Source organism: Lotus japonicus, chromosome 1, assembly GCF_012489685.1.
Source record: "Lotus japonicus ecotype B-129 chromosome 1, LjGifu_v1.2".
Lineage (NCBI taxonomy): Eukaryota > Viridiplantae > Streptophyta > Magnoliopsida > Fabales > Fabaceae > Lotus > Lotus japonicus.
The window spans coordinates 121426615-121446994 of NC_080041.1; the positions used below are offsets into that span (position 1 = coordinate 121426615).

General features: G+C 40.8%; 2 protein-coding genes across 2 annotated transcripts; one reads left to right on the forward strand and one right to left on the reverse strand.

Moving 5' to 3' along the window:
• Nucleotides 1-3056, forward strand: LOC130730003 (probable aquaporin SIP2-1). Its single transcript, XM_057581873.1, has 3 exons — nucleotides 1-431; nucleotides 2334-2594; nucleotides 2714-3056. Exons 1-3 carry the CDS (start codon nucleotides 138-140, stop codon nucleotides 2876-2878), a joined length of 720 nt encoding a protein of 239 aa, XP_057437856.1. The 5' UTR covers nucleotides 1-137; the 3' UTR covers nucleotides 2879-3056.
• A 1291-nt stretch (nucleotides 3057-4347) lies between these two features.
• Nucleotides 4348-7117, reverse strand: LOC130730002 (magnesium-protoporphyrin IX monomethyl ester [oxidative] cyclase, chloroplastic). Its single transcript, XM_057581872.1, has 5 exons — nucleotides 6620-7117; nucleotides 6154-6218; nucleotides 5591-5918; nucleotides 5259-5357; nucleotides 4348-4750 (listed from the first exon to the last, which is right to left on the reverse strand). The coding sequence occupies exons 1-5, from the start codon at nucleotides 7070-7072 to the stop codon at nucleotides 4487-4489; spliced, it is 1209 nt and encodes a 402-aa protein (XP_057437855.1). The 5' UTR covers nucleotides 7073-7117; the 3' UTR covers nucleotides 4348-4486.
• Between the last annotated feature and the right edge of the window lie 13263 nt (nucleotides 7118-20380).

A 20380-nucleotide genomic window follows, 5' to 3' on the forward strand; every position in this document is an offset into this window, starting at 1 on the left:
TTCGTCCACGACATGACCACGCAGTTTGGTATCTCCATTTTCATGCCCACACCACAAGAACAAGAACAACAAACATGCCCATGTAGCAGCGTGTTCCTGATCACGAATCACACCTCTGTTTCTTCTTGTTGTTGTTGATGATGATGGTGGGACGAACGAGGCTTGTGGTGTCAGATTTCGTTCTTTCTTTCATGTGGGTATGGTCTGGTGTTCTGGTTCGGATATTCGTCTTCAAATATCTGGGTTTGGGTCATGACCATGTCGGTGAGATTGTCAAGATTGTCTTCTCTGTCGTCAACATGTTCTTCTTCGCGTTCCTTGCTAAGGTTACCCGTGGTGGGGCCTACAACCCTCTCACCGTTTTGTCTGGTGCTATCTCTGGAGATTTCAGCAACTTCATCTACTGTCTTGGTTCTAGAATTCCCGCCCAGGTTACCTTCTTCCTTCTTTCTTTTGTTTTTCTCCCCTTACATAGCTTATTTGATATGGATTATAATTATTATCATGTATGTTTGGAAATCTTTAAAAGAAAGCCAAAATCAATTATGTGAAAAAGCTTAGGTGCAGTTTGTGGGTGTCAAAATTGATTATGAAAAGAAAAAAACTGATCCAAACATGCTTATGCTTGGCTCAATTTCGTCCCTGTGTCGGGCAAGTTAGTCCTTAGAAGAAGAAAACATCGGGGCTAACTTGATCGATATTTGATACAATCAGGGACCGTGGGTGGGGTATATTCTTCTTTGGATATCCGTGTCACGAGTGCAAACACACCTGTTTCTTCTCGTGTTAAGTGGAGCATTTGAGATGCAATTAGAATATCTTTGAATTTTCTGCGTGCAGAAGACGGCTTAACTCTTATTTGTAGGCACTAGGCATTCCTACTCTTAGATACATGTATAATTAAGATTTTGAAGCAAAAACATTCCTTTGTTGATTATTGAAATTATATCTGAAGATTTGGTCTGTGTACTTTTCTCATGTTTGATTTTACCTGTGTTCATATCACAAGTTGATTAGGAGGACTTATGTTACATATGATTTTAAGACTGAATATGAATACATGTAGTTATAAAAAAATTCTATGTGAAAATAAAATAGGTTCTACTCTGTTCTTTTCCTTTTTTTTTTATTTACTTAGAGTTCCTGATTGTTTGAGGGTTCTAAAGGCAGTTATCCTAACTGTGCATTTGCTTACAGCTTCAGCAAGTTTTTACTTTTCTATGCTGTTGGGATAATTTATGTTGAATACAAAATCAAAGGTACTTGTGATTAATTGACTTGTCATATCTTATTTGGAGGTATCTATCTAAGCTGAGGCATTGTCACCCTGGTTGGGGCATTTGATGATGGGGTCCAAATAAAATCTCATGAATTAGTCTTTTTGTTCTCTTTCTCCATTTATCCCCATAATTTTTCTAAGATATGTTTCTACCCTTTTAAGCACATCTCACTTTCCAACTATCCTTTCAGGCTACTGTGTGTTTGTGTCCCAATACAAGTACTTATTTTTTTTTCTACACAGTTCCCATCCTTGCCTCCAATACATCCACACACACACACACGCGCACACACACACACACACACACAGAGTGCCCTTGTGCAATATACTTATATATAGCTGAACTACATATAACTGGGCACTGCCAGCACAAATTGAAGTCTTGTGACATTCTCATTCATAGGAATTTTGTTTTTATTTAGGGATTGATATACATCCTAAACAAAACAGGATTTTGTTTTTGTTTACATGGGATATCAGTATTAATGGTATTGACAATTAATATTAACACTTAACATGCGAGGTCGTGCATATGCATTAAGCTTGTTATATATACACACTACCATTCCACTTTGAAGGTATTTAGTGAAGATATCTGGTAGTTAATCATTAGAGTTCACAAAGAAGACAGTAATCTCCTCAGAGATAATCTTCTGTAGATCTTTTACTAGTGATTGAGTCCACTATTAGTATGGCGAATCTGGTGTATAAGTGAATGTGACTAGATGACTGGTTTTATGGGTCAAAATCTGAACAATCATGATTATTTCTTTTCGAGTTTCTTATTATACTTAAAGCTTTAGGCGTCCTTGCTCTGGCATGTATTGATGAGATATTGTGTAGAAACACAGTACTGCTCAGATATAACATACCACAGAACACCCATGTATATGTGGTGATGTCTAATGTGTGAGGAAGCAGGGGTACCAAGTGCTGCATCATGTTCTAGTATAGATGAACCATTTTTATACATCTCAACCAAATAAGTTAATATCTTAAACTCAACTTCAATTGAAGATTGTCGTTCTAATATGCATGGTTTTAATCTCTTCAGGTTCTTGGATCTATTGTTGGAGTTAAACTTCTCATTGATACCATTCCTGAAGTAGGGCGTGGACCACGTTTGAATATTGACATCCATCGGGGCGCATTGACAGAAGGATTACTGACATTTGCAATTGTAAGTGTTTCACTTGGGCTTGCCACAAAAATTCCTGGAAGTTTCTTCATGAAGACTTGGATCTCCAGCCTTTCCAAGCTAACGCTTCACATACTTGGCTCTGATCTTACTGGTGGTTGTATGAACCCAGCAGCTGTAAGTACCGCTGATCAATTTTTATCTGTCATTGTTTTGTTTACAGAACCTTGGTTATGTGAATTGTAGATCAAACCTTTCTTGTTTTCTTGCTAAGGAACATTGTTTGACATGTTCAGGTAATGGGATGGGCTTATGCTAGAGGGGATCACATAACAAGAGAGCACATCCTTGTATACTGGCTTGCCCCCATAGAGGCAACTATTTTGGCAGTGTGGACATTCAAATTGTTAGTCCCTCCTGTGAAAGAAGATAAAACAGGCTCCAAAAGTAAATCAGATTGAAGGAACTCCATTCTGTGCTAAATGTTTGATTTTATCTAGCTTTCAATGATTGTTTGTGTAGGTGGTGGGATGAATGTATAGCAAGCCATGTTGAAGTCTAACTTTTGGAAGCTGTATAGTCACTATATTGTTTGGCAACTCTTGGGTTATTTATTAAAATCACATGCTCTTATGGTTTCCCACCCTTCACCTTTATAATTGAATATTAAGAGATGATTTTCTCATTGGCTTCGACTTCATCCTGAAGTGATACTAATTGCATTCACGTTTGTCTAAACTTTTCAAATGAGCATTGCGCTAATTACTAAAGGTATGTTTGGATATTTGTTGGCTCAAGTTTTAACGGACATTAGCACTCACTTCGAGGTAAGAAGTGAACGAGTCTCTTCTTATGAAATGAAATGTTTTCACGTTACTCAACTGAAATACAAATATACACTAATATTAAGAAAAACTTTTAATGCCTGCACACCTTCCCGTTACCTATTTCTTTTACGTCATGGTATTTTAAGTTATTTGCATTTATTTAGTTTATAGCATTTCTTTTACCCTCATATTTTATTTTTGTGCCTTTTTGTTTGTTTGTTTGTCAGTTTACTCATTTGTACATTACTTTTAGCCATTTTAGCTTGAGCAATGATATATAGACATTCCATTTTTATGGGACATCCACAAGTCATCTGCTTTAGTGGCAATTTTAAACCTCTGCCAACATTAACGATGGTTAAAAACCGTCGCAAGACTGTGTCGGTTGGTGGTCGACTAAAATTGTATGTCTGTTGGTCATTTTCGTTTTAGCTTCCTTTGGTTTTCATGACGATCTAGTTCGAAGTCAATTCTCATATCTAAAACCTTCATTCATTGTCAAGTTATTCTAGCTTAAGTTTTGTCCATTATGAAATTGTCTTTGTTTCCGTTGAGTTTTCAAAACCTCTTATTTTCATTATTTTCTCAGTTAAAACTTGTCAATTTAAAATTGTTTTCCCATTATTTTTTCAGTTTATTTTATGTTAGTCGGTATACTTGCACATTTACCTTTCTTGCTAAGTTGTTTGCACACATTCATATATTCTTTTTCATTTAGTAAATTGTTGGTTTATGTTTCTTTCAGTTTACTTCGCTGTCTCACAATTTATTTACCTGCACTAAAAGAGTTTATGCAATAAGTTCTTATGGTCATAAACGCTTATTAAACTTTCTACAGACGCACCCTAAGTTCATGTTTATAGTAAGAATTCAGTGAGTGTGCACTTGCCTAAAAATCATCATGTAAGCATTGTTTTTAATCGCGAAACAACACTGAAAAAACCAAAATCAACAGCTACGGAACGATGTTTGAGGGGTGGCAGAAGAGCTGGTTAGACCTTCCAATTGGAATGAGTTCAGATTTAGGAAATAATCATCTCTTGACAAGTACTCGTAAGGTGAAGACTTCTAATGAACTTAAGAAATAAGAGACAAAAAGAAGGTTGGGAAAAAAGATGAATAAAACTAGTAAAGATCTCATCATGGTAAATGTTTCCGCACTGTCTTGCGGCAGCAGTACTAGTAGCCACTCAAGATGAACATTACGATAGAGATCAAAATGAAATAAGGAGATTATACACTTCAGTACACAAGCTGTGGTTCGAATTCTGCCAAATCTACAGATCCTGACTCAATTGGTGGCATTAGATATGTAGCCAAGAGCTCGGATGCCAGGGCAGCAATCAGTGGGATCCTCTTTAAGTTCTTCACAAATGGAATGTCATCACTCTCACCAACAGCAAGAATCTTCTCGTTTATCTCCACCATCCGGTCAAGCCTTCGCTTGAACTCGGGGTTCTCAACATCAAGAACAGCCGGGAAAATCCGAGCCGTTGTGCGGTTTGTCTGCAAAAAACAATCCAGAAAGGTTACTTTGAGTAAATGCTTGTAATTTGAGTTCAGCATTTGTTCTATGTTGATCAACTCTTACTTGTCATGTGTGTTTTTCATGGTTACACAGGTTCCATTACTTAAATTTTGTAAGTCAGTTACTATATTCATCCTTAAGTATTGGAGAATGAGTAGAAACAAACAGTAAATTACTAAGGCAGATTTTGGAAGAGCTTATCTTATAGTATAAGCACTTATACAAGTGTTTGAGTAAGCTTGTAAAAATAGTTTATGGCCTACCTATAAGTTATTTTGAGCTTATGTTTATAAGTTGCTCAGATCAGCTTCTGAATGAGCCGTTTATATGTATCCATAAGCTATTTTGAGTTTGCTTCAATAAACTTCTCAAATTAGCTTATAAATAAGCGCTTATTGACATCAATGTTTCATTGAATTGTTTCCCCAAACACACCCTAAATGGCTTTCAGCAGTGATCATGGCAAAAATATGAACACAAACTAACCTCAATAATGACATGCATGTCAAATTCTTTTGTGTTAAGTCCAATGCCTTCATAGAAATCTGTGCGTTGGCAATCATTGAGATACATGGTCACATAAACCTGCAAGACAAATTTGATAATTATGTTTTAAGTTGAGGTAATGAACACAACCTTATAATAAAAGACAGGAGAAATGTGATCTCTTAGACTGAAGTTTTGCATCTTGGATATAACAGATATTGATTTGCAATATTGGTTAAGGTCTGCACTGTGTATTCTATAATTTAGCATCAATTCACACAACTTTGCAAAAGAGAAAACCAAAAAATTGTTTGCAAAAGAGAAAAAATTACCGATAGGCAGAAGAATCTGGACCACAACTTAGCCTTCCAGTCATTTAGAAATTGTGGCTGTGCCTTCATCAAGGCAGAGAAGAAGTCTCCATGCCTGTTCTCATCCTGGCACCAGTTCTCAAAGTACTTGAAAATGGGATAACATTGGTACTCAGGGTTGGCCTTGAGATGCCTGTATATGGTTATGTATCTCCAGTATCCAATTTTCTCCGACAAATATGTAGCATAGAAGATAAACTTGGGCTTGAAAAATGTGTATTTCCTAGCTTTTGTTAGGAAACCCAAGTCCAATGCCAAATTAAAATCAGATAAACCCTTGTTCAGAAACCTGCATGGAATCAAAAGAATGAGGTTATGTACCATCATATGGAAAGATGGAAGGACGAAACAATTAAGACTTGGTGGATGTTTGGATACACGGTGAAAAACCACATTCAAGCCAAAATCACAGTGGACAGCACAAAAGCTAAGGGAAGTTGCTTTTGTCTACCGTGATTTAGGCTCACCGTAGTTTTCCACCATGTATCCAAACATGCACTTAAAAGCACAAGGTGAGTCTATACCCAGCATGCCTAGCCTCATCCCTAGACATCAGGGAGAAAATCTCAGCCACCACAGGGTTGGTTTTCTGCAATATCAACATCCCAAGCAATAAATCAGGCTAAGAATAGAAGGCCAAAAGTGATTTTACTAAGTGCATGCTTGGAAACTCTTCCATAATTGATTTCGAAGCCAAAATCAATTCTGAAAAGAAGCTTATATGATTAGCTTCTGGGTTCCAGAATTGATTCTGATGAAAGAGAGGTTGATACAAACATGCTATAAGCAGAATTACATCAAACAACCCACATAAAATAAGACCAGAATCCTCATACCTAACTGTATAGAGCAAGAACAAAATTCTCTAACAACTAAAAATTAAATCTTTTCCCCTTTGAATTGATAAAAACCACAACTATCAATTTGCAAAGTTGAATTCTGCATCAAATTGTGAAGAAATAAAGAGAGGGAGTTTTCAGTTTTCATTACCTTGAGCCTCCTTCCAAGCTCTTTGTAGAGAAGAAAGCCAGAGAATTCAGCAGTGCAAGACCTCTCAAGGAACTCCACAAAGATCTGCCTGAGAGGGCCATCAAGCTTATCAGCAGCCTCCTTGAACTCCTTGTTCCTCACAAAGTGAGTCTGGTTGTAATCAGTCTTGAACTCCTGAAGCAGAGCTTCAAACTCATGCTCGTTCAGGTTCTTGTTGATCTCAGTGTTGAAAAGGGTCTCCATCTCATCAAAATCAGTGGTGTAGAACCTTGGTGTCAAAAGGGTCTCCTTGATGGAAGTTTTATTGGCTTTCTTGCTTGGTTTTGTGGAGGATGGTGGTGTGGTTGTTGCAGACATTCTTACAGTGCTGAACTTGGAGTGTGAAATTGTTCTGGGGTTGCTGAATTTGGGAGCAGCATTGGTGAACTTGGAAATGGGTTTCACAAGAGCCATTGCAAACTCTGGTTGAGGACTGAGGACTGAGGAGAAGAGTGACAAGAATTGAGACAACTATATTAACTTGGATGGAGTATGATAATGTCATCCAATGAAATCTTTGAACATTAATGAAAAGCTGACACGTGGCATGTGTTGTGAGTTTCTCTATGTTACATGATTGGTTGTGGTGATTACATGTGGATGAGAACTTGTGGCTTCCATCTTTTTGCATTTGATACTTGCTTTAAGTTTTAATTTTAGTTCTCAAAAATATGATTTATAACTCAGGTCTGTATACTAGATTATTAGTGGAAAAAAATGTTTCTTGTTTTGGCTTACACCCTTATCGCTTAGTGCGGTGATTGTGGGGTGGAGGATTAATCTCACTGTTACAAATTCTAAGGATAAATTGGTTAAGATAAAAAATGTTTGTTTTAAAAATAATTTTGACCTAAGACAAATTAATAAATTATCATTTGAGGCTTCAACTTTCCACAAGTAAAAGTTTATAAATGTTGATTTGAAGGTGGAATTTAATTTTGTTCCAAAAAAAAAACACAAAAATTTAATTTGAATTCTTGCATTTCTCGGTGGATGACTTAGATATTTCACTTTAATATGTGGCTTGTTGTCATAATAATGTTCTCAGTCATTGATGGTGCATCTTTTTTCTTTTTAATATTATAATCTAGAGGCCTGAAACAAAACATCTGCATATTATTGGGGGCTAGCTTTTATAACGCTGATTTTTTCTGGACACTCGAATATGAGACATTATTTAACAAAATTAAACATGTATTTGAATTATTAATTTACTAGTTGTTTACACCGATTTAGGGTAAACAAACAGAATCCAAAAGCAATTTAAGGACCGGATTCGGAGTCCTCTCTGGGTTCTTTAGTGAAGACGTTTTAAATGTCAAGGTCGAGTTTTTTGTGAAGAACGATATGAACAAAAGGGAAAAAAGAATAGATAGGTAAAGATTGAAAGGAAAAAAGGATAACAGAAAGTAAAAGGAAATCAAAATGGCAAAGGAAATGAAATTGCATTGAAAATTAAAGGTGAGAATCACAGCACACTCATAGTCTTTTTGTAGCCATATATCACATGAGACTTGGAGGCATCCATGGAGAGTTTTGAGTAATTGTGTGAGTCTGAGTAATTTTACAATTAGATTTGCTACTTATAGAACTTGGAATAAAACTACTACTAGATCCTACGGTTACAAATGAACTAGAAATAACTACACAATCTACAGCCATTGATTTGGCATGATTATAAAATAATAACTTCCTGCAACAACTCTCCCTAATATGTAGTAACTGCTCCATGATGCTATGCTATGCTGCTGCCAGTTTCACTTGATAACCGTTTGACAATTTGAAAAACCCACTCCAAGCATCATTTAGTAACCGCAAAGTATGTGCTGTCAATTTGATCAATTACCAATTTGACTTGGTCTTCCAATTTGAGATAACAAACTTGAACCATTAATTTCGACCAAAGCCACTTTGGTATATCTGAAGCATGCATCCAATGGCCAAGCAGGTCGAAATATAAGGCATGTAAATAGAAATATATTCAAATAACAAAGTGTTGTTCTTGACTCAAGGCATTTAATTTTAGTATTAACAGAGGCCCTCCAAAATGTTGTTTCTCGAAAAAAGTGAGAGAAATAACATTTTGAATTGCAACACCAAAATTAAATAAACACTTCATGGCCTTATTTGAATGCTCTAGCCATTTCTTTCTGAATCTCTAGGGACTCAGCTTCTCCAAATATTTGGTCGAAATATTGGGTTGGTAACACTTGACTTGATTTATTGCTTTGCCAATGACATTAGAATTCTCGACCATATATAAGGCTACATGCCATTCTTCATTTTTATTCTCTGACTTGAGTCAAGAAATGAATCAATGACTCTCAAAGAATATATATTGGTCTTAACCTCTTAATATATTGGTCAAAGGTTTTCATCATTTCGATTGGAAACTTTTCGACCATTTTCAACCATCACTAGACCAACTAATATTCTTAGTCATTAGAAACATACTCACGATCAATTTTAAGTGTCGAACTTAAATGGCATATGAACCAGTACTTCATTGCCATCAAAGTCTACCTAATATATATTAACATATAACCATGGCAATTGATTGGCATGTGAAACATTGATTTAAAGCCTTATACTCCTGTTTACGCTGGATTTTTGGGAAACAAATATCCTCTTAGTTCGACTAAAGGAAGTTTAGATTTCAGGGTCCTTTTGAGAAAACGCTTTGCCAAAGTGTTGTGTGTGAATGAATGTGTTTTCGACAACAACGAGCAACTCATGTGAAATTAGATTTTATTGAACACGAGTCAATTACAAAACAGTCAAATAAACTAAAATAACATGAAAACTACATGAACTGCAGATTTCGACAAACGAACTACACAAAAGAACTGGAAATCAACAAGCTGAAATGCAGGGAAACTAAAGTGTCGGTTCTGCAACATACTCCTCCATCATCACGTTTTGCTCCTTGAGTCTCATTGATGCGGACATTAGAGCTTTCTGGTGATTTTTTCAGAGTTTGAGTTGGGAACCCCTTTTCTGAATCAGATTTTCCTATTTATAGAGCTCCATGTCTCGCGTGTCCCTGGCGGTTTTCTTCCTTGTTGGTCGGGTTAGTGGGTCTGATTCCCCACGATCTGATGCTTGTTCCGGAAGTTTCATGCGTAGTGGTGAGGGTCGTGTTTCTCAACTGCCTCAACCGTTTCTTGGCAACGTTTTCGACCATCGTGGGGAGAATTTGACTTAGTCAATGTGGCACGTGTTACATGTGCCTGTGTTTAGTAGTAATTGTTGTTGTCGAATTTGGCTGCCCCATTAACTTAGTGCATTTTCCTTTTCCTTCCTTTTAGTCAGAATTCGACTACTCTGAGTATTTTGGGCTGAATGCGTTTTTCTTTCTTGGGCCAAAATATTGGGCCAACAGATGCCCCCCAAAAATGTTGATTCTCGACTACCAGTCCTTGGAGAGATCAAGCATTTTTTGCCCGTGCATTTCGACGGAACTTGACGGCTGTTTGCGACTTTTCCCTTTCTGATTTCAAGTCCCATCAGAGATCCCATCGTTTGACTTTTGCTCCAATCAGAAGCCTTGACGTCTGACTTCGTCTGTCGTGTGCCGTCTCTACTTCAGAGTAATCATGGCCCTTTTCTAGCCTTTTCATTAGGGTTTGCGGTTATATAATAAAATAACCGTTGGATTTCAAAAAAAATTTATGCATCATCCTGTAATGCGGCTTCACGTCCGACTATTCACTTGCCTATAAATACGCCATTGTTGGCCCTCTGCGAGCTTTACCGTTCTTTCAAACACTCAAGTTTTCACCTTTAAGCTTTCAAACACTCAACCTTTTGCCTGATTTTGCTTGTGATCACCTTCAATCGTTTAGTTTCTGTTTTCCCGGTGTATCCTCTGAACGTTTCTATGGCTTCTGGCTCTAGTTCTGACAATGTCCTCCCTTTGGCTGCTGCATGCGAGATGAACGAAGCCAAACGCACTCCCATTCCAGATCCGCCGTATGACGTGGAGAAACGGGCTATCTGGAAATCCCAGGTATTTATTCCTATTTCTGTGAATGGCAATTTACGTGCCATTTTTTGCCCTTTGAAGAAGGCGAAGAAGGGCAGGCCTAACAGTCTCCCTGAGGGCTACGAGCATTTTCACCCCAGCATTCGTGGGGATGAACTCATTCTTGCATTTCAACCTTCTTACCGCTTCCCTTTTCTGAAAGATCCCAAAAGGGCTTTCAGGTCTGCGCCTCCTAACCCATCTGCTGGTGAAGGAGCCTATCTGAGATGGCTCAACAGGGTGGAGGCCAGTAAGTCTGGGCATTGGAAAGTGACTGGCATTTTCGACCTCATTCAGTTGTCGAGGTCGCCGATTACTTGCAACCCTGCCATGCTTCTGAGTTCTCTTTTCTTTTGGGAGCGGTCCACCAATAGCTTTCATGTCCCCTTTGGGATGCTTTCTCCCACTCTTCTCGATGTTGCTGCCATCACTGGCCTTTGGGTGGTGGGTGACGATTATCATTCTTCCGCTGCTCCCACTAATCCTATCGCCATTCCGACAGATAACATTGCTTTCAGTAAGTTTATTAAAGATCACTATGTCGAGGATGGTGAAGTCTCCGATGCTGAGCATGTCGCGTTTTTACTCGACGTGTATATCTTTGTGATCATTTGCTTTTGTTTCAGAGTCGAAAACGGGGAGCCACCCCAACTACTTCTGCGAGCCAACAGAGGGCTAAAGGTGCTGGTGAATCTTCTGTGGGAAATCCCTCCCCGGCTAAATCGGCCAGTCAACGTGAGGAAGTGCAGCAAGGTGGTGAACAGGGTGTTGATGAACAGGCTTCTAATCCTATGCTTCAAGGTACTACACCAATTCCTGTCGAGATGGCTCAAGCCAAGAAGACCTCCGGGAAAAGGTCTAGTCGCAAATCTGGCAGCTCATCTTCCCACCATTCTAAGAGTTCAACCAGTTCCAGTCCCCTCAGAGCATCTGGCCCTAAGGTGAATCATTAGTTCACATCTTGTTTCAATTTGCTTCCTTTTCCTCTTTCTCAATCATTTTTACTTTTATTCTTCAGAGGGTTGGCATGTCTAAAATGGTTGTACCTCGGGCCACGTGGTTTTCTTCTAAACCTCCACCAATTGCCCCATCTAGTTCTTCGAGCGGTTTAGAGTCCTCTAGCTCGAGTTTAGACTCTACTGAGTCGGACCCTGTGTGGGACAAACTGACATTCTATTTTAACTCGAAACCAATCGCTTGGCAACATCCTGGTTGTGAACCCTATTATACCAAAGAATGTCGAGATAACCTTTCTAATTTTCCTCCACAGGATATGCAGAACCTGCCTTCCCCTGCTCGTGAAGAAAACATACCGCATGATGAAGTGCAGGGTGGTGAGGATCCAATCATTCAGCCTGACCAAGTGATTGGCGTAATGCCCCCACCCAAGGCTGATGTTCTGGCCTCTGCTCATTCCGAACCTTCTCCTCGACAGCTTCAAACTTCCCCTCAACAGCCTCGACTTTCTCCTCAGCGACTTCAACAAGATGCTAGAGCCGCTTTGATCTCACCTCATGCTAAGGGAGGTTCAGCTTCTTCTAAGACGACTGCCTCTTCTCATACTTCTAGTGAAAGGCTCAGTGCTCTTTTGGTCGAGGATCCTCTTTCCATCTTCCAGAGCTTCTTTGATGGTACTTTGGATCTCGAGTCTCCGCCGCGCCAAGCTGAAATTGCTGAGACTGCTCAGTCTGGTGGAGTGCCCGATGATAGCCGGATTGAAGCGGCTCTTGTTAAGTTAAAAGGGCTGGTTTTCGATACTGGCTTTATTGGCAGTGTCCGAGTCACTCCTCAATTAGGCCAAGAAGTGAAAGAACTGCTTGCCTTCCTCTTAAGCCAACAACTTGATCAGATTCAGGCAGATGCTCTCGTCGAATTGCAAACTCTCGTGGTCGACATTGTGGCCACGCTTGACAAAGCCATTGCGGTGGAGCAATCCATTGAGACTAAAAAGGCACAAGTGATTTCCAATACCAATGGCCTATTGCCCGCGAAAGAAGAGGCTCTCAAGCTGACTGCTAGGAGGACTCTCATTGCAGCTGAGTTGTCGAGCGTCGATGCTCGACTGGATGAGCTTCACAGGGAGGTAGCCAGACTCGAGAAGCAAAAGGCTATATTGATTGATGAAGGCCCAGCTGTGAATTCTCGACTGAATGCGCTGGCTGCTGAGTGCACGAGCGTGATGCTATCGACATCTCAACTTTCTAAGGAAGTAACAGCAGAACAGCGTATGAAGCAAAGCTTGGATTCTAGGATTGCTGCTGCTGGGGTTCAGCTTGAAGCCTTCAAGTCGAGAATTTAGGCTTTATAATTGTTGCTTTATTGTAATGGCCATGGATCTATTGTGGCCTTTGTTGCCGACTTTGTAACAATCATTCCTGTCCTGTAACTCTGTCCGATTTTTGATTAATGAATGAATTTGTATTGGCAATGCTCGACATGCTTTATTTTTCGATTTGCATTTTATTGTCGAATCGGTTTTCGTTACATTACTTCCTGCATTGAATGGCTAAGTCTTACCATTTAACTTGGTGCTTAATCTAACCTTTCAACTTCCAAGTTTCTTGGAAAACCACGATAATTTATAACGCTTTTATCACGTTCCTGTTCAACGACTCAAGAACTTCCTTCACTTGTGGTAGTGGTTGACGTGGCTTGCCGTGTTTGGCTGATGCTTTGGTAACTGCATGCTTGCATTAATACGTCTGTTTGTTACTTCCCTACTATAAATGAAGCCGTTTTCTACTCGTCTTTCAACAGCAACTCTTTTCTTTCCATTCTTCCCTTCTTTCTGCGATCCAAGAACCTTTCGTTCTTCACCATGGATAGCAGACTAATTCTTCGTCGTATCAAGGACTTGGCTTTCCAAGAGAACCTTTTCCAGAACCTGTATGACTCCTCTGCTGGCCTTGATGAGCTTTTAGGGCTCATTGATCAACTGCTTCATAGGCCAATCGTTGCACGCGTTAGAATTCCTCTTCAGGAGTTCCAGGGGCTTCTCTTGGAGGCCAAACCTCTGTTTGAAGAGTTCTGGGAACTTTCAGTAATGGTGTTCTTTCAAGAACACCAAATAGAGGAGTGGAGGGAGAAATTCGATTTTCTCCAGGCCTCATTGGATCAGCAAGATCCTGAAGGTCTTGTTCGGTTAGTCGTCGAGATTCTTGCAGCCTCCCTTGAAGACTTGGTTGCTCGTCAAAAGAAGGCTCGACTTGAGGGCCAGATGGTGGCGCTGGTGGATCGATTAGCCCCCATGCAAGCTAAATATGACGGATACAGAGCCATTTTTCCTTTTTAGGTTTCTAGTTTTATTTGTATTTTATTTGTATTTTGCCATACTTGTAACGTTTTTCGATCAATGAATATAATTTGGCAATTTTATCGTTCATGTTTCATTCGATTTTACATTCGTGCAACATTGGCTTATATGCTTTTAAATACTTGCCATTTATCGTAACACATTGACTCTGATTGCCCAATTCCTTAATCACGTAAGCATTATTGGGTAACGTTTTCTCGACTGTGAATGGCCCTTCCCAACTGGGGGTCCATTTCCCATAAGCTCTATCCTTTTTATCCATTGGGAGAATAACCTTCCACACATAATCCCCTGTGATAAAAGATCGATCTCTAACCTTTTTATTGTATGCTTTAGCTATGCGATCCTTTTGCCTTGTTAAGACGTCTAGTGCCAAGAGCCTTTCTTCGTCGAGGTTGACCATTTCATCTAGCATCATATTCCAGTAAACTTCGCTTGGGATTTCTTCTTGCCTTTGAATTCGACATGATTGCAAATATACCTCTGCGGGCAACACGGCTTCTTGGCCATAGGCCAGTCGAAAAGGCGTCGTTCCTGTCGCTTCCCTTGGTGAATTCCGGTAAGCCCATAGGACTTGGCTTAAAGATTCATGCCAGCTTTTTGGTTTTCGACCCACATGCTTCTTGATCAAGCTTATTAGGACTTTATTGGCTGCTTCTACTTGGCCATTAGCCTGAGCGTAGTAAGGGGTCGAGGTTAAAAGCTTGATGCCCCAAGATTCTGCGAAGGCTGCCACTTTGCGTCCCACAAACACCGTGCCCTGGTCCGTTGTAATGGACTCTGGCAATCCAAATCGATATACAATGTGGTTTTGTATAAACTCGATCACCGTTTCCTGTGTTACGTTTTGTAGTGGGATGGCTTCGACCCATTTAGTGAAATAGTCGACTGCCACAATGATATACTTGTGCTGCTTTGATGAAGCTGGGTGAATTTCGCCAATTAAGTCTATTGCCCATCCCCTAAAAGGCCATGGCTTGATAATAGAGTGCAATTCACTAGCTGGCACATGCTGGATTCCTGAGTGTTTTTGGCAATCTTGACAACCTTTTGCGTACTCAATGCAATTTTTCATGATAGTTGGCCAATACAAACCTTGTCTAAATAGAATCCATTTCATTTTGGCCCCTGCTTGGTGAGCACCACACAGGCCATCGTGAGCAGCTGATACTGCTATAAATGCGTCGTCTTCGCTTAAGCATTTCAACAATGTGCCGTCGACGTTCTTTTTGAACAACTCGTTGCCTAAAATGGTGTAACTTAGAGCCCTATACTTGACTTTTCTATCAGTTGACCTTACTGGGTTCTGCAGGTACTCGACAATTGGCTTTCTCCAATCGTTAGGGGTTAGATTATCAATGACCATAATGTCGAGATCTGAAGGACTCAGTGTTTCTTTGATCTTAATTAACTCTGTCAACTTTAGCCTATCTATCATATACCCAGAAGCAATCTGCGCCAATTCATTGGCTTCTTGGTTCTCCACTCTAGGAACGTGACCTATTCCAACTTCGTTGAATTTAGCCAACAAATTGTTTGCTTTTACATAATATTTGGCTAAATGCTTACTAACGCACTTGTACTCTTTGGTGAGTTGCTTTACCACCAACTCAGAATCCCCTTTCACGACGACGTTCTTTGCCCCTAGAGCTAGCAGGATATCGAGGCCCGATATCAACGCCTCATACTCGACTTCGTTGTTCGAGCAATTACTCTTGATCCTAAATTTGAATTTAGTGGGGATGCCCTGCGGGGACATGATAAACATCCCGATTCCAGTTCCATTCTTATGGCTGGAACCGTCGAAATATAACTTCCAAGGCTGTATGCCCACATAGGTTATGATCTCTCTAGGCATGGTGTGATCTGCCAAGAAATCAGCAACCGCCTGCCCTTTAATCGCTTTTAATGGGACGTAAGTTAATGAATATTCGGTTAGGGCCAAAACCCATTTACCAATTCGACTATGCAAGATTGGTTTGGATAACATGTGCTTTATTATATCATAATGAGAAAAAACCATTACATCGATTGACTTTATATAATATTTCAACTTTACACAAGAGAAGTACAGGCATAAACACAACTTCTCGATCATAGTGTATCGAGTTTCCGCGCCATTTAACACCCTACTCAAGTAAAATATGGCCCTTTCGTTGCCATCTTCATCTTCTTGAGCCAGCATACTCCCGATGGTTTCATCTGTGGCGGAAATATACAGCTTCATTGGCCTCCCTTTGATGGGTGGCACCATTACAGGTGGATTGGACAAGTACTTCTTGAGTTCATCGAATGCCTTTTGGTGCTCTGCCTCCCAGCGGAACACATCCTCCTTTTTTAGTCGAAGAAGCGGAGAAAATGACTTGGTCTTTTCACTAAGGTTGGTAATGAATCTCCTTAGGAAGTTAATTTTCCCCAATAACGATTGTAGTTGCTTCTTGCTGGTTGGTGGACTTGTGTCGAGAATGGCTTTAGCTTTATTTTTGTTGATCTCGATGCCCTTTTTGTGCACCACAAAACCCAAAAAATCACCTGCAATAACACCAAAAGCACATTTAAGGGGATTCATCTTCAAGCCATATTTTCTCATCCTCTCAAAGGATTTCCTTAGATGCAATAAATGGTCATCCCTTGATGGGGATTTCACCACAATATCATCAATGTAAACCTGTATGAAAGTTTCGATAAAATCATGAAAAATGGTATTCATTACCCTTTGGTAGGTCGCGCCAGCGTTTTTCAACCCAAATGGCATGACCACCCACTCGTATGTCCCCAAGGCACCAGGACATCGAAAAGCTGTTTTCGACACATCCTCTTCTGCTATGAAGATTTGGTTGTAGCCTGAGTAACCATCCAACAAGCTTAAGTATTCGTGACCAGCAGCTGAATCCACCATCATCTCAGCAATAGGCATGTGATACTCGTCTTTTGGAGTGGCAGCGTTAAGATCTCGAAAGTCAATACAAACTCTCATTTTCCCGATCTTCTTGATCACTGGAACCACGTTGGCTAACCAGTCCACATATCGAGCCGTCCTGATAAATTTACACTTGAGGAGTCTTTCGATTTCTTCCTTGATTTTCACCAACACATCTGGATGGAACCTCCTGGGTAATTGCTTGACTGGTTTCTTGTCTTCTTTGATGGGTAACTTCAATTCCACCAATTCTCGACTAAGGCCAGGCATTTCATCGTAGTCCCAAGCGAAACAGTCTTTGAATTCTTTGAGTAATCTCACCATCCTATCTTTTAATTCTGGGTCAATAAGAGCACTGATGTACGTTGGCCTCTTTTCTAAGCCATCACCCAGGTCCACTTCTTCTAAAGGGTCTTGCGCTTCCATTTTCTTGGAAACATCGACCACTGGCTTCTCGAAGCCTAATGGGCCGTCATCGTAGATGCAATCTAGCCTCAAATTGCAAAGGTCCTCGAATTCGCATTCATCGACAATCTGCTCGTTTTCTTCTATGCACGTGTTATCCTTATTTGTTGTTGCCTCCTCTCGAGATGTAATTTCGACAGGCAGAATTGAGGCATTGACTTCGTCAGTAGCCATTTCTTTGGCTATTCTTGCGGCCTCTAGGGCCGTCCTTATTCTGTTTTCGGCTGCGTAAGCCGAGATTCGAGCCAGGCTCGAATTAATCATCTTTAACATCATTTTGCCACTCAGTAGTGGCATCCTTTTCTTCATCACTGTGCCATCCACTCATGGCATCAGGTTTGTATGCTTCATTAAGGTTTAATCCCCTGATGGGATCCAACGTCACCGAGTACTCTGAGTAAGGGTTGAAATATTGACTAGCCACTGTGTCTAGAGGAGCGATTGTGGCTAAACTTTTCTCGAAATTCTTTTTGCCAACGTAACTTGTCTCCGCTAAGTAGTAGCTCTGATCTGCTTGCACGTTCTCGACAACCCCATCTGATTTCCAAATGGAAATACGTTGGTGCAGGGTTGAGGGCACTGCCCCCACGCCGTGGATCCATTCTCTCCCCAATAGCAAGTTGTAGTTGGCTTTTGAGGGTACCACGATGAATAATGTGGAACGGGCTACCGTTCCTACGGTTATGTTCAACATAATTGCTCCTAAAGAAGAGCCTGTCTTCCCTTCATAATCGGAAAGGACCATGTCGTGAGGGATTAGGTCTGCCTCAGTTTTGCCTAACTTCTTGAGCATAAACTTAGGCATTAAATTAATTGTGGCCCCTCCGTCGACAAGAACTTTATTGACCCCTTTTTCGTCGACCTTGGCCCAGACGAATAACGGCTTCAAGTGGCTTTTCATCTGCTCCGTTGGCCTCTGGAAAATAGCCCTTTCATCTTCGACGGATCCTTTTTGCATTACGTAGTAGCACAAGGGGTTGTCATCTGGCTCTTCTTCATCGTAGTAGTCTTCTTCACTTTCGGTGACCTCTGAGATTCTGTCGAATTCAGCGGGTAAGATAGACACTATGCAGATGATGTTAAGATCTTCCCCATCACTGTCGTCGAAATCCTCGAGCATGTCTTCATCCTCATCTTCGACAACCTCCTTCCCTTTCTCCTTGGCTGGATTTGGTGGCACGGTTGTTCCTTGTTTGATGGCGTGATCCAGTTGATTAATAATCGACGCCACACTGGGTTCATTACGAGGGTTGTCTTCTGGCTTTATGTCCCATAATGAACGGAACTTGCCACCCCTTTCCCTTTCCGCTTTCCTTTTCCTCAGGAAACGTCTGAACTGAGTTCTGGTCATTTGTTCAGGAGCATAATAATTACCAGGGCCATAGGAATAGTTCCGCGACACGCGGGAATTGTTGATGTAAGAAGACCCCTGGCCTAAGTCGATTTTCTGCCACTTGGGGTATGGTTTTGGCCTTGGAGGTGCTGGCTTGAACCATTGATTTTTTGGTAACCCAGCATCAGGGACATAAGTCTTGTCCTTGCCTCTTAACTTTTGGCCTTTATGGCCATCGAGTTCTTGATCTCCCTCAACCCACTCCTCGTGGGGGTACTTCAGTCTCCTGGATACAGGAGCTTTCTTTTGGTAATGCCTTTTCATTTCTGAATCTTGGTAGGCCTTGGCTGCAGATTTGTCGAAAACGGCGCTGCATCTAGGGCACAACATGACTTCTTTCTCGCCATCTTTGCTCCGGGATAGGAACTCGACAAGAGTTTCTCCAGCCTTGGGGTAAACCTCTTCCAAGCTCACCTCTTTCGCGACCTCTGGCTCTTCGACAGCTACGTTTTCTTCTTTTGCCTCTCCAAGCGTCAAGCCCAGAATTAACTTTTCGGAAATGTCGACCATGCCAATGTAGAAAGGCTCTACATAGTTGGCCTCAGCTATCTGCAGTGGGTCAGAGTCGATCTTCATTTGACTTTTGGCTTTTTCGTCATACTTGAGTTTCCCTGAGTCCAATGCCCCTTGCACAAGGTCCCTGAAACGAACACACTGTGAGGTCCAATGGCCAAAAAAGTTGTGATATTTGCAATATTTCTTTCCTTTCCTTTGTTCAGGAGAAGGAAGTTTTTGGTCTTTAGGGACCACAAGCAAACCATCAGACACAAGTATATCATAAATTGCATCACATTTGGTCACATCAAAAGTATAAGTTTTCACAGCAGGAATTGTGTTCTTGGGGTGTTCGTCCCCAAGCTTGTTTTCACGTGGTTTCAATGCTTTACAAACATAAGGATCGCCTGGCTGAAGTTCAGCCAGATTGACATCGTTTAATTCGACGTCTGCAGGGACTTCTCGATAGACACACGGACTTTGACATACTGGATCAACGTCTAGGTATGCTACTTTTTCCTTCTTTGGCCACTTAGTAGTCTTGGCCCTCTCCTCAGACTTCTCGGCCTTTAGTAATTCGATGTGCCTCACTCTGTCTGCGAGTAGAGACATATCTCGAATATACTGAGTGTCGATTTTCTTTCTAATAGAATACTCTAGACCACCAGCGGCTAAGACAACTAGCTCATGTTCGGGGACATGAGTAAAGCATCGAGATTTAAGCATCCTAAACCTGTTCAGATAATCATCAATAGACTCTGCTGGCTTTCTTTTAACACTAGCCAGATCCTTCAAACTCACTTTGCACTCTCCCCTAAAGAACTGTTCATGGAAAATTCTTTCCAACTGGGCCCATGTGTGGACTGACCTAGGAGCGAGGGTGGTGAACCAGGTAAATGCATTCTTAGTTAAAGAACTCGGGAAGTACTTCATTTTTAAATTTTCATTGATGGCTAAGTCCCCTGCTTCGATTTGGTACCTAGCTATGTGTTCTACAGTGGACTCTCCTGAATCCCCCGAGAACTTAGTGAATTTGGGGACCTTCCAGCCTCGAGGAAGTTCGGATTCGAGAACCTCCTCTGTAAAGGCCGACACAAAATGGGGTCTATTTG